Source organism: Oryctolagus cuniculus, chromosome 1, assembly GCF_964237555.1.
Source record: "Oryctolagus cuniculus chromosome 1, mOryCun1.1, whole genome shotgun sequence".
Classification (NCBI taxonomy): Eukaryota; Metazoa; Chordata; class Mammalia; order Lagomorpha; family Leporidae; genus Oryctolagus; species Oryctolagus cuniculus.
In genome coordinates, this window is record NC_091432.1 from 212,554,440 (window position 1) to 212,567,139 (window position 12,700).

A 12,700-nucleotide genomic window follows, 5' to 3' on the forward strand; every position below is an offset into this window, starting at 1 on the left:
CTCAGCCCCAACACCAGTGAGTGTGCAGCCATCAAACTCTCCACCGCCCTCACACGGCTCCCACGGCACCTCCCACCCAGAGGCTGTCCTCAGGGAAGGGACTGTGTTCTGGTTCTCAGCACTGGGCTTGGCCCATAGTAGCTGCTTGGAAAGGGCTCTGGGCCACTGCCCAGTAAGAACCATGTTTGCCATTTCTGGAAATAATCGTGACTCAGACAACAGACCTGGGCTGCAGCGCTGGCCTGCAGCTGCTCTCCCCTCCCCCTCTCTGGCCTGCCCTTTCCCCATCTCTAGCGGGGGAGGGCCGCACGAAGCCAAAAGGATCTTCTGATCCCTCCGCCATCCTCTGGGTGCAGCGACTCTGCTTTGAGACTCTGGAAGAATCTGCAATTCTGGCTTGGATCAAAATGGGATGGAAGATGTCTCTCTCCTTCTCTCTCTCTGTAACTGCCTTTCAAATAAAAACAATTTTTTTTTTTAAAAATGGGGCAGAAATGGTCTCTCACACCAGGAGACATACACACACACCTGTGGGCTGTCACTTAGGAGGGGCAGGCAGTTCAGCGGTGGCTGGTGAGGGAGCTGGGGAGAGCCGGCAGGGACAGCGCTGGAAGCAGCCACCGTCAGGAGCACACCCGGGGCACGGAGGCCGCAGACGCCTGGCTGAGAATCTCCTTGGAATCACCGCTGAACTCTGTATCCCACGCCAGTCCCTTAGCCTGGGCCACTGCCCCATTGCTTGATGGGTGAGCATGGTGTCTGCTGAATCAGGGTTTGAAACCCACGGGAGCAGCGCATGGAACAGGAAGCCACGCTCTGGACTCTGACGTCACTCTGGTGAGATGGGGGGACGGGAGTCCCCCATTCCTACCCTCCCCCTTTCCCCTGCAAAGCAAACGGCGCTAGTAGCCCCCCCCCCCCCCCAGCTCCTCGGACCGAGCGGGAAGAAATTGGAACGAGACAAGGAGGCACTGCCCGCCAGCAGTTTTATGTGAAATGCAATCAATGTGTCTACAGCGTCCGGGGCCCGCCCCTCAGCACTTGCTGTAGATGGCAGCACTGCCCCGCTCCTCGAACTCCTCCTTGCTGACCCACAGCTGCTGGAACGCCTGCAGCGAGGCCAGGATGGAGCCTCCGGTCCACACCGAGGTCTTCCTCTCGGGGGCTGCGGCCACGGCGAGGTTGTCGCCCGGGCACAGGAGGCTGAGCTCCCGCTGGAAGCGCTCGGGGAAGCCGTCGAGCATGGTGCTGCCGCCGCACAGCAGCACGTTGGCAGCCATCTCCTCCTTGAAGCCCACCTCCTGGCAGCGGTCCAGGCAGGCGGCCGTGAGCGCGGCGAGGCCTGGCTGCTCGCAGCCCACCAGCGAGGGCTTGAAGAGCAGCTCGGAGCAGCGGAAGCGCTCCTGGCCGATGGTGATGAGCTTGCCGTCGGGCAGCTCGTAGTCCACGCGCAGGTCGTCGAGACCCAGGCCCAGCTCCTGGTCGGGCAGCAGCGCGGCGTAGCAGCACTTCTTCTTGATGTGCTCCACGATGTGCAGGTGGTCGTCGGTGAAGTGGTGGCCCGCCTCGTTGAGCAGCTGCATCAGGTAGCTGGTGAGCGCGCTGCCCGCGTAGTCGGCGCGGCTGCTCAGGCCCGGCAGCAGGTCGCCCTCGGAGATGGGCACCACGTGCGACACGCCGTGGCCGCTCTCCACCACCAGCCCCGACGTCTTGCCGTACGAGTAGATGGACAGCAGCGCCTGCGACGTCACGTGCATGGCCGGGATGCGGAAGGTCTCGAACAGGAGCTCGGCGTACTTCTCGCGGTTGCTGCTGGGGCTGAGCGGCGGGTCGGACACCAGCACGGCGTGCTCCTCGGGCACGATCCTCATGGCCGTGTGGAAGATGTACTCCCAGATGCTCTGCACGCAGTCCCAGTCGGCCACCACGCCGTGCTTCAGCGGGTTCACCAGCTTGAGCGGCGCCTCGGTGTTGAGCAGCTCGTGGCCCACGTAGGTGTCCTTGCGGGTGTCGCCCGCGTCGTTGGCCGCCTCGGGGCAGCGCTTGCCCACCGTGGAGGAGATGAAGTAGGTGGGCCTCGGCTCGCCCGCGTAGCCGCACTTGCAGTACTGGGAGCCCAGGTCGATGATCAGCGCCTTGATCTTGCGCACCTTCCTGGGCTTCATCTTCAGCTGACTGGCCGAGCTTGTGTCCCGGAGGCCAGCGTCGGGGCCGGGCACGGCCCCCGCCTCTCCAGGGTCACCCTGAGCCGTGCCCATGGGCATGGGGCTAGGGCTGCTCTTTGTCGCCATCTGCCGCCCTTGCTCGCCTTCTCACAGCCGCATGCTAGAGCTCCCAGGGGAGAAATGAGTCCGCCTCCCGCCCCCGTGCAGCCTTGGCAACCCCTCGGGATTGTGATGTCACTGGGGGCTGGTCCATTCAGGCTGCTGGAGGCGGAGCTTGGTCTCGTCACCTACCACGCCCCGCCCATACCCTTAATTGGAATTTGCTCCCCGGGTGGCCTTAGAAACCCCAGCAGGCTGGTGTCTTGAGGTTTCTCCTCTCTCCCTCTCTGGGCCTTGCCCCCTGTTCGCCGACACCTTTTCCTCGGAGCCCTTACAGTAAATCAGGCACTAGCAGTTCCTTTCTTCACAGACTCCTGGGAGTCAGGAAATAAGAGGATCAGAACTCAGATGACTTAGCCCAGTGCAAGCCGCTCTTTGGAGTGTTTGCACTTACTCCAAGTCCATGCAACCCCAACACACCAGGCCTCCCTAAAGAGCCTGAAGACCCCAAGAGTACCTTCCTCCATTCACTCAACATTCGTTTCCTGGGGTTCCAGGCAGGACCAGCCACTGCCGCCTGCGGGTGACCGATGATGGACACCCTGGCACGAGCAGTGCCCAGTCTAGGGGGGCAGAAGTTAGAATGGAGGCACTCGGGAGATCAAGGTCTACTCGTGCGTACAGGAGCGAGTGTCCACTGAGGACAAGAGAGGCTTTCTAGAGAGGAGGTGATGCTGATGTCAAATTCTGGGAAATGTGGGTGTTCGTAAGTAGCAACGAGAAAGCAAGGACAGTGCAAGCAGACAGAACAGCTGCAGGCAAAGCTCAGAAGGGGAACTTCTCTGAAAGTGTCTAGAAAAATAGATGAAGTTAGAGACAGTGTGCAACCAGCTGGGGTGGGTCTCAAATCCTAGAGCAGCTTGTACTAAACTAAAAACAGCTGGGGAACCAATGGAGCCCTTAAGTAGGGAAGTGGTCAGATTTGCCTCTTAGAAGAATTTTAGAAAGATCTGCACTCGGCTGTGATGTAGAGAATGGAGGGGAGGGGCAAGACGAGAAACTGAGGCCTGAGAAGGGGCTGCTGGGAAAATCCTCGTGCTGGAGCTGGGGCTGAGATAGGCTCCAGAGACATTGGGAAGGTAGAATCAAATCTTATCTGTTGGCTCCCAGCTGTCCTCAATTCAATCCAAGCTCCTACTCTGGCAATGAAGACCCCCCACCCCCCCGTTGACATCTATGACCTCTTTCGCCTCAAACATTGCACTTAGATTAAATGATTCCAAGGGGGGAGTGAGGGGAGGGCAGGGCGGGTCCTTTCCCTGTGCCGGGCAAGAGGTCCTGCACCTTAGACCTATCAAAGCACACAGCAGATTAGGGCTTTGGTGGGGAAGAGTCCACAGAAAGAGGGGAGAAGAGGAGCAACTGGGGCTGAGGAAACTCTCTGGAAGAATTAAGAAGAGCAAAAGCAGCCGAGGAATTAGGTCACATGGATAGGGAGAGGACAGGGTTTGTAAGACACCATTAAGAAATACCGTGTGGAACAGGCAAGAATGCCAGTGGAGAACCTGTGGGAATTTGGTTTGCTGAGCTGTCCATTGGCACTATTGAGCTGGACTGTGTGGGTAACAACTTTATAAAGATTGCAATGATGAGCATCGTGGCCTAGAAGCACCATGGGTGATGCCACAAAATCACAGAACCTGGGGACTGGTCCCTTGAGTCCCCTCTGGAACATCACACCCTGTCATCTGGCATTGTCAGTTGACCCCATTCCGACCGGCTGTGAGCAGTAACTTTTTCCCACACTGAACTGATGACCCCCTTTTTCCAAAGAGGCTACTAATTGGCTGGGAGGTGAGGGGAAGTTGTGCAGGGCAATGGAACGCTTCTGTGACAACCCTTAGGCTATTTATCTTTTTAAATATTTATTTATGGGGCCAGTGTTGTGATGCAGTGGGTTAAGCTGCCACTTGCAATGCCCACATCTTAAGGGAGCACTCATTTGAGTCCTGGCTGTTCCACTTCTGATCCAGCTCCCGGCTAATATCCTAGGAAAGCAGAAGGTGGTCCAATACTTGGGCCCCTGCCACCCATGTGGGAGACCCAGAGGGAGTTCCAGGCTCCTGGCTCTGGCCTCGCCCAGCCCCAGCCATTGCAGCTACTGGGCAAGTGAACCAGCAGATGGAGGATCTCCCTCTGTCTCTGTAAACCTGCCTTTCAAATAATCTTAAAAATAAAATTTTTGAAAAAATTTTGAAAAAAATTATTTGAAAGGAGGAGAGATCCATCTTTCACCCACTGGCTCACTCCACAGATGGCCACAACAGCTGGCTGGCAGGGACCCACATACTTGGACCATCTTCTGTTTTCCCAGGAACATTAGCAGGCAGCTGGACTGGAAGTGGAGTAACCAGGAATCAAACTGGCACACCAGTATGAGAGATGTGGGCACTGAGAGCAGTGGCTTAACCCATTGTGCTCCAATGGCAGCCCCATTCCTTAGGCTATTTATAGGCAGTGTTAGTAGACAGCCTGAGCCTACTTTCTTCCATTCCTAATGGAAACAGTATAGAAGAGAGTATGGAATTGGACTCAGAAGACCTGAGTCAAATCTAGCTTTATTATTATTTGAAAGATCTGGGCAAACTACTCAATTGTCAGTAGAATCTGATTCCTATAGTGCTTTCTTCTCTCATCAGCCTGATCCCTGATCCCTGCCTACCACCTCCAGGATTATCATGAACAACTAACTAGGTGGATGGTGGCACCACACACACACACACACACACACACACACACAGAGAGAGAGAGAGAGAGAGAGAGAGAGAGAGAGAGAAAGAGAATGCAGTGGGGAGAACAGCTATGTGGGGGAAGAAAATGAGTTCCATCTGGAGATGCCAAAGGGCATCTAGCTGTTGGTCCACAGCTCACGATAAAGTCTCTGGATCCAGAATTAAGTCTCAAGAGTATCTCTACTTTCTGAAAAGAACTCCTTTTTTTTTTTTTTTTTTCAAATGTTTTATTTATTTGAGAGGTAGAGTTACAGACACAGAGTGAAAGAGAGAAAGGTCTTCCATCCACTGGTTCACTCCCCAAATGGCCACAACAGCCAGAGCTGGGCCAATCCAAAGCCAGGAGCCAGGAGCTTCCTCTGGGTCTCCCACATTGATGCAGTGGCCCAAGCACTTGGGCCATCTTCCACTGCTTTCCCAGGCCGTATAGCAGAGAGCTGGATTAGACGTGGAACAGCTGGGACTCAAACCGGCACCCATATGGGATGCCAGCACTGCAGGTGGAGGCATAGCTTATTGAGCCAGCCCCAAGAACTTTCCTTTCTACCTCAAAGAAATTGGATACAGTCTTGGTACTTGGGTTACAGCACATAGGACTGAGCTTTCAGAAAGATGCTCAAAATGCCCGCTTGGCAAGGAATCCTCTTTGCTGGGAACTCCTCACCCAGGGGTTCCCACACTTCAGCCTATGGAAGAGCTGGATCCCTAGGCTCCTGGTTTTGACCTGGCTCAGCCCTGACTGATGCATGCACTTGAAGAGTGTATCAGTGGATGGAAGATCTTTCTCTCAAATAAATATTTTCAAAGTACTTTCCTAGTCTTCCTTCAAAATGCAATGCTATTATTTCATCCACTACCACTGAAGCAAGAAGCTGAGATTTTTGTCCTGGAGGGGATGCTTAACTGCCCCCACCAGGTAATCTCAAAGCTCAGGAGCCGGAACTTCATCCTTTTCTTTCCTTATCCCTACAAGGAGCCAAGAGCATCCCCAGGAACCTCCTTAAGAGAGAAAGCCCTGGGACCGGTGCTGCAGTACAGTGTTGGCATCCTGTATGAGCACAGGATTGAGTCCTGGCTGCTCTACTTCCCATCTAATGTGCCTGGGAAAGCAGCAGAGGATGGCCCAAGGGCTTGGGCCCCTACACCCACATGGGAGACTCGGAAGAAGTTCCTGGCTCCTGGTTCAGCCTGGCCCAGCCCTCGCTGTTCCAGCCATTTGGGGAGTGAACAAACAGGTGAAAAACCCTTCTCCTCCTCTCTCTGTATGTCTGCCTTTCAAATAAATACAATTTTTGAAAGAAAAAAAAGAGAGAGAGAAAGGCCATTACTGGCGTGACATAGAAGAGCAGGGAGCAGGGGTAATGTCCAAGGTGCTGCTTGACATGAGGCAGGGCTCTGGGTGTCCTTAGTGTGGCAGGCCAGCAGCACCAATGCAGCCAGCTTCAAAGTGGCGTACAAGAAAGTGGCCGAGCAGCCTCAGAGATGCAAGTTAGGTCTCAAGGTGCGTCCACAGCATACATCGGGAGGAAGCCAGAGCGAGGAAACTTGGCCATTGCTGGCTGGACAGCACTGAGTGAGCTACGCATCCACAAGCTTCAATATTCTCATCAGCCGGACTCAGCAGGTTCTAACTGCCCACCCTCTGACCCAGATGAAGGAGGAGCAAGCACACAAAGGATGCCCTAAAAACAATTCCTCCTAAGGTGGTCCTAAAGGGTGTTTAGTGTCCTAAGTGAGATAGAAGAGCATGGCACAGTCACCCCAGTAGCCAATCAGCCTTCTAAAATCTAAGTCAAGTGGTGTCACTCTTGTGCTCAAAATCCTCTGGCACTATCAAAGCTCACCCAGGGCCAAGGCCAAATGCCTTGCAATGTCCTATAAGGACTGACACGAGCTACTCAGCCACCCCCACTCCCACAACCACTTCTCCCTTCCTTCCTTGCTCCTTCTCTGCTGGCTTCCCTGGGCTTTCCCACCCATCCTCTAACTTGAGGTTGGAAACTCTTCTCTGTAAAGAGCCAGATGGTGAATACTTAGTTTTCTTCAGCACAATCTCTGTTGCAAAGACTCAGCCCTGCTGTCGTGCTGCCACAGCGGCCGTGGACAGTGGGCGAATGCATGAGCGTGGCTGTGTTCCAACTAAAGTTCCCAGACCATCCTGGGCTGCCAACTGCATTTGGCTGCCATCTGACACCCCCTGCTCTAACCCGCAAGTCGCATGTCTGCCTCCAGTCTTATGCACCTGCTGGACCCCTGCACACACACCTGAATAGATTATCCCTGCTTTCTTCGGGTCTTCCTGCAAGCAGTACCATCTCACAGAACCCTGCCTAGTTTTTGTCCTTCACTCTCAACACTTTCTAATAGCTATTTCTTTTGGTTATTGCCTGTCTCTCCCAACCCCTTCTGACTAGAATACAAAAATAAGCTGTACCAGCACAAAGATTTTTGTTTTTTTCTCCCTTCCTGCTGTATTCCCAGCTGTCTCACTCATAGCAGGCTCAATAAATACTGACTGAATACATCAAAGTTATTATAAACTTTAGAAAAAGGGAGCTGTTTGGAAAACAATGTTCAACCCTGACATGGGACAAAGATTCTCAGTGTTTAGAAAGACTCAGGTCACTGGATTACATCATAATCAGTGATGTCATTATTGGGAAAATTCTCAAGCTCTGCTCTGAGTTAGGCCTTTCAGGCCTTGTAGCCAGCGGGATTGAGGAGCGTTCTGAGAGTAGTATGGCTCTGGAAAGCATGTGGGCTCCACAGGCAGCAAACATAGGTGATGGGCCTGGCAAGAAAGTGGGTGACCGGGCCTCCATGCAGACACAGCTCCTCCAGACAGCCTCCCTCAAGGATGGCCCGGCCAGGCGGGCAGTGTGGGTCGGCCGTAACTCTTCGGAGCCAGAAGAGCCTACAAAATCAACAGTGGCCGAGAGGCGGCCCAAGTTAGGGGTGACCAAAGCAGTGGTCGTGGACCTTGGCACTGGCTACTGTAAATGTGGCTTTGCTGGCCTGCCAAAGCCCACCCACAAGATCTCGACAACAGTGGGCAAGCCCTACATGGAGACAGCCAAGACCGGGGACAATCGCAAGGAGACGTTCGTGGGGCAAGAGCTCATCAACCCAAAGGTTCGCCTCAGGCTGGTTAACCCCCTGCGCCACGGCATCATCGTGGACTGGGATACGGTGCAGGACATCTGGGAGCATCTCTTCCGACAGGAGATGAAGATCGCCCCGGAGGAGCATGCGGTCTTGGTTTCAGACCCGCCCCTGAGCCCACACACCAACAGAGAGAAGTACGCCGAAATGCTGTTTGAGACCTTCAACACCCCCGCTATGCACATCGCCTACCAGTCCCGCCTGTCCATGTACTCCTACGGGCGGACCTCCGGCCTGGTGGTGGAGGTGGGCCATGGCGTGTCCTACGTGGTCCCCATCTATGAGGGCTACCCTCTGCCCAGCATCACCGGAAGGCTGGACTACGCAGGCTCTGACCTGACCGCCTACCTGATGAACCTGTTGAACAACGCCGGGAAATACTTCAGCGAGGAGCAGATGTGCATTGTGGAGGACATCAAGAAGAAATGCTGCTTCGTGGCCCTGGACCCCATCGAGGAGAAGAAAGTCCCTCCCACGGAGCACGCGATCCAGTATACTCTGCCCGATGGGAAGGAGATATACCTCTACCAGGAAAGGTTCCTCTGCGCCGAGATGTTCTTCAAGCCCTCTCTGATCAAGTCCATGCAGCTGGGCCTTCACACGCAGACTGTGTCCTGCCTTAACAAGTGCGACATTGCCCTCAAGCGGGACCTCATGGGGAACATCCTGCTCTGCGGAGGCAGCACGATGCTCAGCGGCTTCCCCAACCGCCTACAGAAGGAGCTAAGCAGCATGTGTCCCAACGACACCCCGCAGGTGAACGTGCTGCCGGAGAGGGACACTGCGGTGTGGACCGGAGGCTCCATCCTGGCCTCGCTGCAGGGCTTCCAACCCCTGTGGGTCCATCGCTCTGAGTACGAGGAACACGGGCCCTTCTTCCTCTACAGAAGGTGCTTCTGAACGCATGATGCCGAGCCACTGCCGTGACCGTGCGGCAGCTTGGCCTGGTGAGCGTCCACCCTCCACGCGGGGAGCTGAGCCAGCACACTCCTTCCTGTAGCATTAAACAGCCCTCATGTTCCCCTCTGCAGTATGTGTTTCCTACTTGGTGAGAACAATCCCACGGATGCGGCTTCTGTTTTAACAATATGCATTTGCCAAAACAAAAGCCGGGGCGGGGAGGAGGATCGATGAAGACAAGCACATGTGGATTGCTTATAAACACTCATTTTCTTGGGAGAAACTTGTCAGTGCACATGGTTGACAGGGCTCAGGGACTTGTTTTCCATTTGTTAGCAGGGGAAGGGGAGGAATGACTGGGCTATTATTTTTCATTTGGGGGAACTCTGTTACAAGTGCTGGGTTTTAGCATTTGGCACAGCAGGTTAAGCTGCTGCTTGCAATGCCAGCACCCATCTACCTCTTATACAGGAGTCTGAAAGTCTCTAACTATGGTCCTTGGTCACACCTGCACTCAACGGCACATACTCAGTGTTCAGAAGGGAGCTGACCTCCTCCCATCTTCAGGGAAAAACCCTAAGAGCTGCCCCCTCATAGCCTCCACGTTTGCCTAGACAGCCTTGGAAGGCCCAATGTGCTTGGCCTAGGCTCCAGGCCTGGTTAGTAAGCACACACGGCTGGCAACAGCAAGCTGGAGCAGGGAAGCCAAGGTGGAGACAAGTAATAGCCATAGAAGGGCACCTGACGAGCCTGGTTCAGCAGAGATGACTAAGTCTTGTCCTGGAGAACTAAGCGCTCAGCCAGGACTTGGGTACTTTGACTTGAGAGAGGTGCATCTTGTTCACCATGGTTTCTGTCCAAACCACTCCACTATCAACACTCCATGAACACTGACAGATAGGCAACTTGGAGTTAGTTCTTAACCTTTGGACTCTTTGGCAGGGAGCTAAAACCTATGAAACCCTCTCAGGATGTTCTTAAATGCATAAAGTCTATGCACTCCAAGTTAAGAACCTCCAAAAAGTGAGGGTTTGACAAAGAGGTGGATCTCTGGAGGATGGGAGTCATCCTTGGCCTAAAAGCTCATTTGAAAATGAAAAGTACCGGCCAGTGCCACGGCTCAGTAGGCTAATCCTCTGCCTGCGGTGCCAGCACCCCGGGTTCTAGACCCAGTTGGGGTACCCGATTCTGTCCCAGTTGCTCCTCTTCCAGTCCAGCTCTCTGCTGTGGATCAGGAAGGCAGTGGAGGATGGCCCACGTGCTTGGGCCCTGTGCCCGCATGGAAGACCAGGAAGAAGCTCCTGGCTCCTGGCTTCGGACTGGCACAACGCACCGGCCTAGCGGCCACTTGGAGAATAAACCAATGGAAAAGGAAGACCTTTCTCTCTGTGTCTCTCTTTCTCACTGTCCACTCTACCTGTCAAAAAATAAATAAATAAATAAATAAATAAATAAATAAATAAATAAAAGAAAAGAAAATGAAAAGTACCAACATAAGGTTGAACAACTGCAATTTTTTTCAAAGCACTTTTATGAATTCTCTCACTTGATTCTTACAATTGCTCTAGCAGAAAAAGAGAATCCTCCTCACACACACAAAAAAAGATGAACAGTTTTAGTATGTGGACATCATCGAAGCCCAGTGATTCTCAATTGGAGGCAATTTTGACCCCCACAGGGCATTTAACAAGGTTTACAGAGAGTTTTGGTTATCAAAGCCAAGGTCAGAGTTTATACTACTGGCATCTAGTGAACAGAAACCTGAGAAGTTGCTAAAAATACTCCAATGCTCAAGACAGTCTCACCCCCAAACCCAAGGCATCACTGAGAAACTCTGCTCAGCCCTTTGGGTATACAAGGCTGTGGGAAACCAAGGTTCAGTAAGGTAAAATAACTCTGTCCAAGGACAGAACCATGGCTCAAAGCCTTGCTCTATCCTTTATACCAGGGCATCTTGTTCTTAAATTTCCTGGGACTTGAGCCAATAGCAGCATTAGGGAGCAGAGAGAACACGTAATACAGGATCAAGAGCAGGCCTTCATAATACACACTGAGGGGTGACAGGTAATGGCTTAAGTAGCAGGTCCCTGCGACCTTCATGGCAGAGAGGGATTGACATCCAGGCTCCTGGGTTTGGCCTGGCCCAGAATGGTTGTTGCAGTTATTCGGGGAGTGAACCAATAGACAGAGAACATTCATTCTCTCTCGCTGACTCTATGCCTTTCCAATAAGTAAAATTAAAAAACAAAAACAATACTAGGTTCTCATCATACTAGCTTTGGCTTGTCTGTCCCCTTGGGATGTGTATAGTCACCTAGAGTTCAAGATTTTCATGCTCACCCTAGTTACCAAAAATTATCCACAAGGACAAGCCAAGGCTCCCACAGGCATGTCCAGGTGGTGCTTCCAGAAAGGCACAGGTATGTGGAGACTGGCACAAGAGGCAAAAAACGTAATTTTGTTTCTCAAACTTGTAATCACCTTCAATTACTAAGAATTACCAATTTTGTTTATTTCTAAAGACAACTTTTCAGTTATGGCTATAAAAAATTCACAATATGTACATGTATGCACATTGTGGATGTATAAAGTATCTGTATAATATATACAGTATATATATTATACAGTGTATAAATGTATAAATATATAAATATATAAGTGTATAAATATATAAATTTATTTTAAAATTTGTGGCAGTGCTGAGAAATTACACAAACCTACACTCATAAAGACATAATACAAACATTAGCTACTGCCTCAGTTTTTTAGAAAGTGTACTTTGAAATCTATGTTTTTAAAGATTACAGTGCTCTCCAATTTCCCTCTTGATGTTTAGAACATTTGAGTAAAGTTGTCTGATTCAATGGAACTAAGAAACCTGAAAGTTTTGGCGCACTACAGCATGAACTTGCTTTGGGACACAGCATAAATGGGACAGAGTACACATTTTTGGAAAGAGCATGTACTCTTCTAGAACTAGACAGAACTTTTCCCCCACTTCAGGCATTTATCACTCACAGGGGTTTCTCCTTTTTCTATTGGCTCAATTTTTGTCCAAGAATCCTCCCGTGGCTTTGTTAGCAATTCGCTTGCTTTCAATTTAAACAAAATTCAATTCTGCTCAGACAGCAGACAGTAATCTGACAGTAATCAAGAGTAATCTGCATTCATACCAATTTGTTCCCTGTGAAGATTCACACTGTTATCAACAGACCACAGTCTGCTATCCAAACAAGAAGACTACACTACATTGAAGTGCTAGGTAAGCGACTATGCCCATTTACCATGCCAAAGAGTAGTCACAAGGTACTTTCAACTTTTCAATGAGGGGCACTGAAATAGCAAATCCAGTAGGGCTAGGAGTCAAAAATTAGATTTCCCAAAGCAAAGTCTATGATCTTGTTCTTATTTTTTCTACTATTTGGCAAAAATGTTCAAACACATTAAAAAGGTGATTGATATGGCAAATGCTGCTAGATTCTGCAGTGAGCATCTTGTTATATTGGGGAAAATTTTCTTCTTAAATATTTATTTATTTGAAAGTCAGAGTTAGTTAGAAAGAGGGAGGGACAAAGAGAGAGA

The 12,700-nt window shown here is 51.5% G+C and overlaps 2 protein-coding genes across 2 annotated transcripts; one reads left to right on the forward strand and one right to left on the reverse strand.

Moving 5' to 3' along the window:
- Window positions 1–969: 969 nt before the first annotated feature.
- On the reverse strand, window positions 970–2,386 carry ACTL7B (actin like 7B). Its single transcript, XM_002708125.5, has one exon. It carries the CDS (start codon window positions 2,289–2,291, stop codon window positions 1,035–1,037), a length of 1,257 nt encoding a protein of 418 aa, XP_002708171.1. The 5' UTR covers window positions 2,292–2,386; the 3' UTR covers window positions 970–1,034.
- Window positions 2,387–3,016: 630 nt separating this feature from the next.
- On the forward strand, window positions 3,017–9,248 carry ACTL7A (actin like 7A). Its single transcript, XM_002708122.5, has one exon. It carries the CDS (start codon window positions 7,796–7,798, stop codon window positions 9,116–9,118), a length of 1,323 nt encoding a protein of 440 aa, XP_002708168.1. The 5' UTR covers window positions 3,017–7,795; the 3' UTR covers window positions 9,119–9,248.
- Window positions 9,249–12,700: the final 3,452 nt, after the last annotated feature.

Coding starts and splice junctions, on each gene's coding strand:
- ACTL7B (XM_002708125.5), bottom strand. CDS start 2,291: ATGGCGACAAAGAGCAGCCCTAGCCCCATGCCCATGGGCACGGCTCAG.
- ACTL7A (XM_002708122.5), top strand. CDS start 7,796: ATGGCTCTGGAAAGCATGTGGGCTCCACAGGCAGCAAACATAGGTGAT.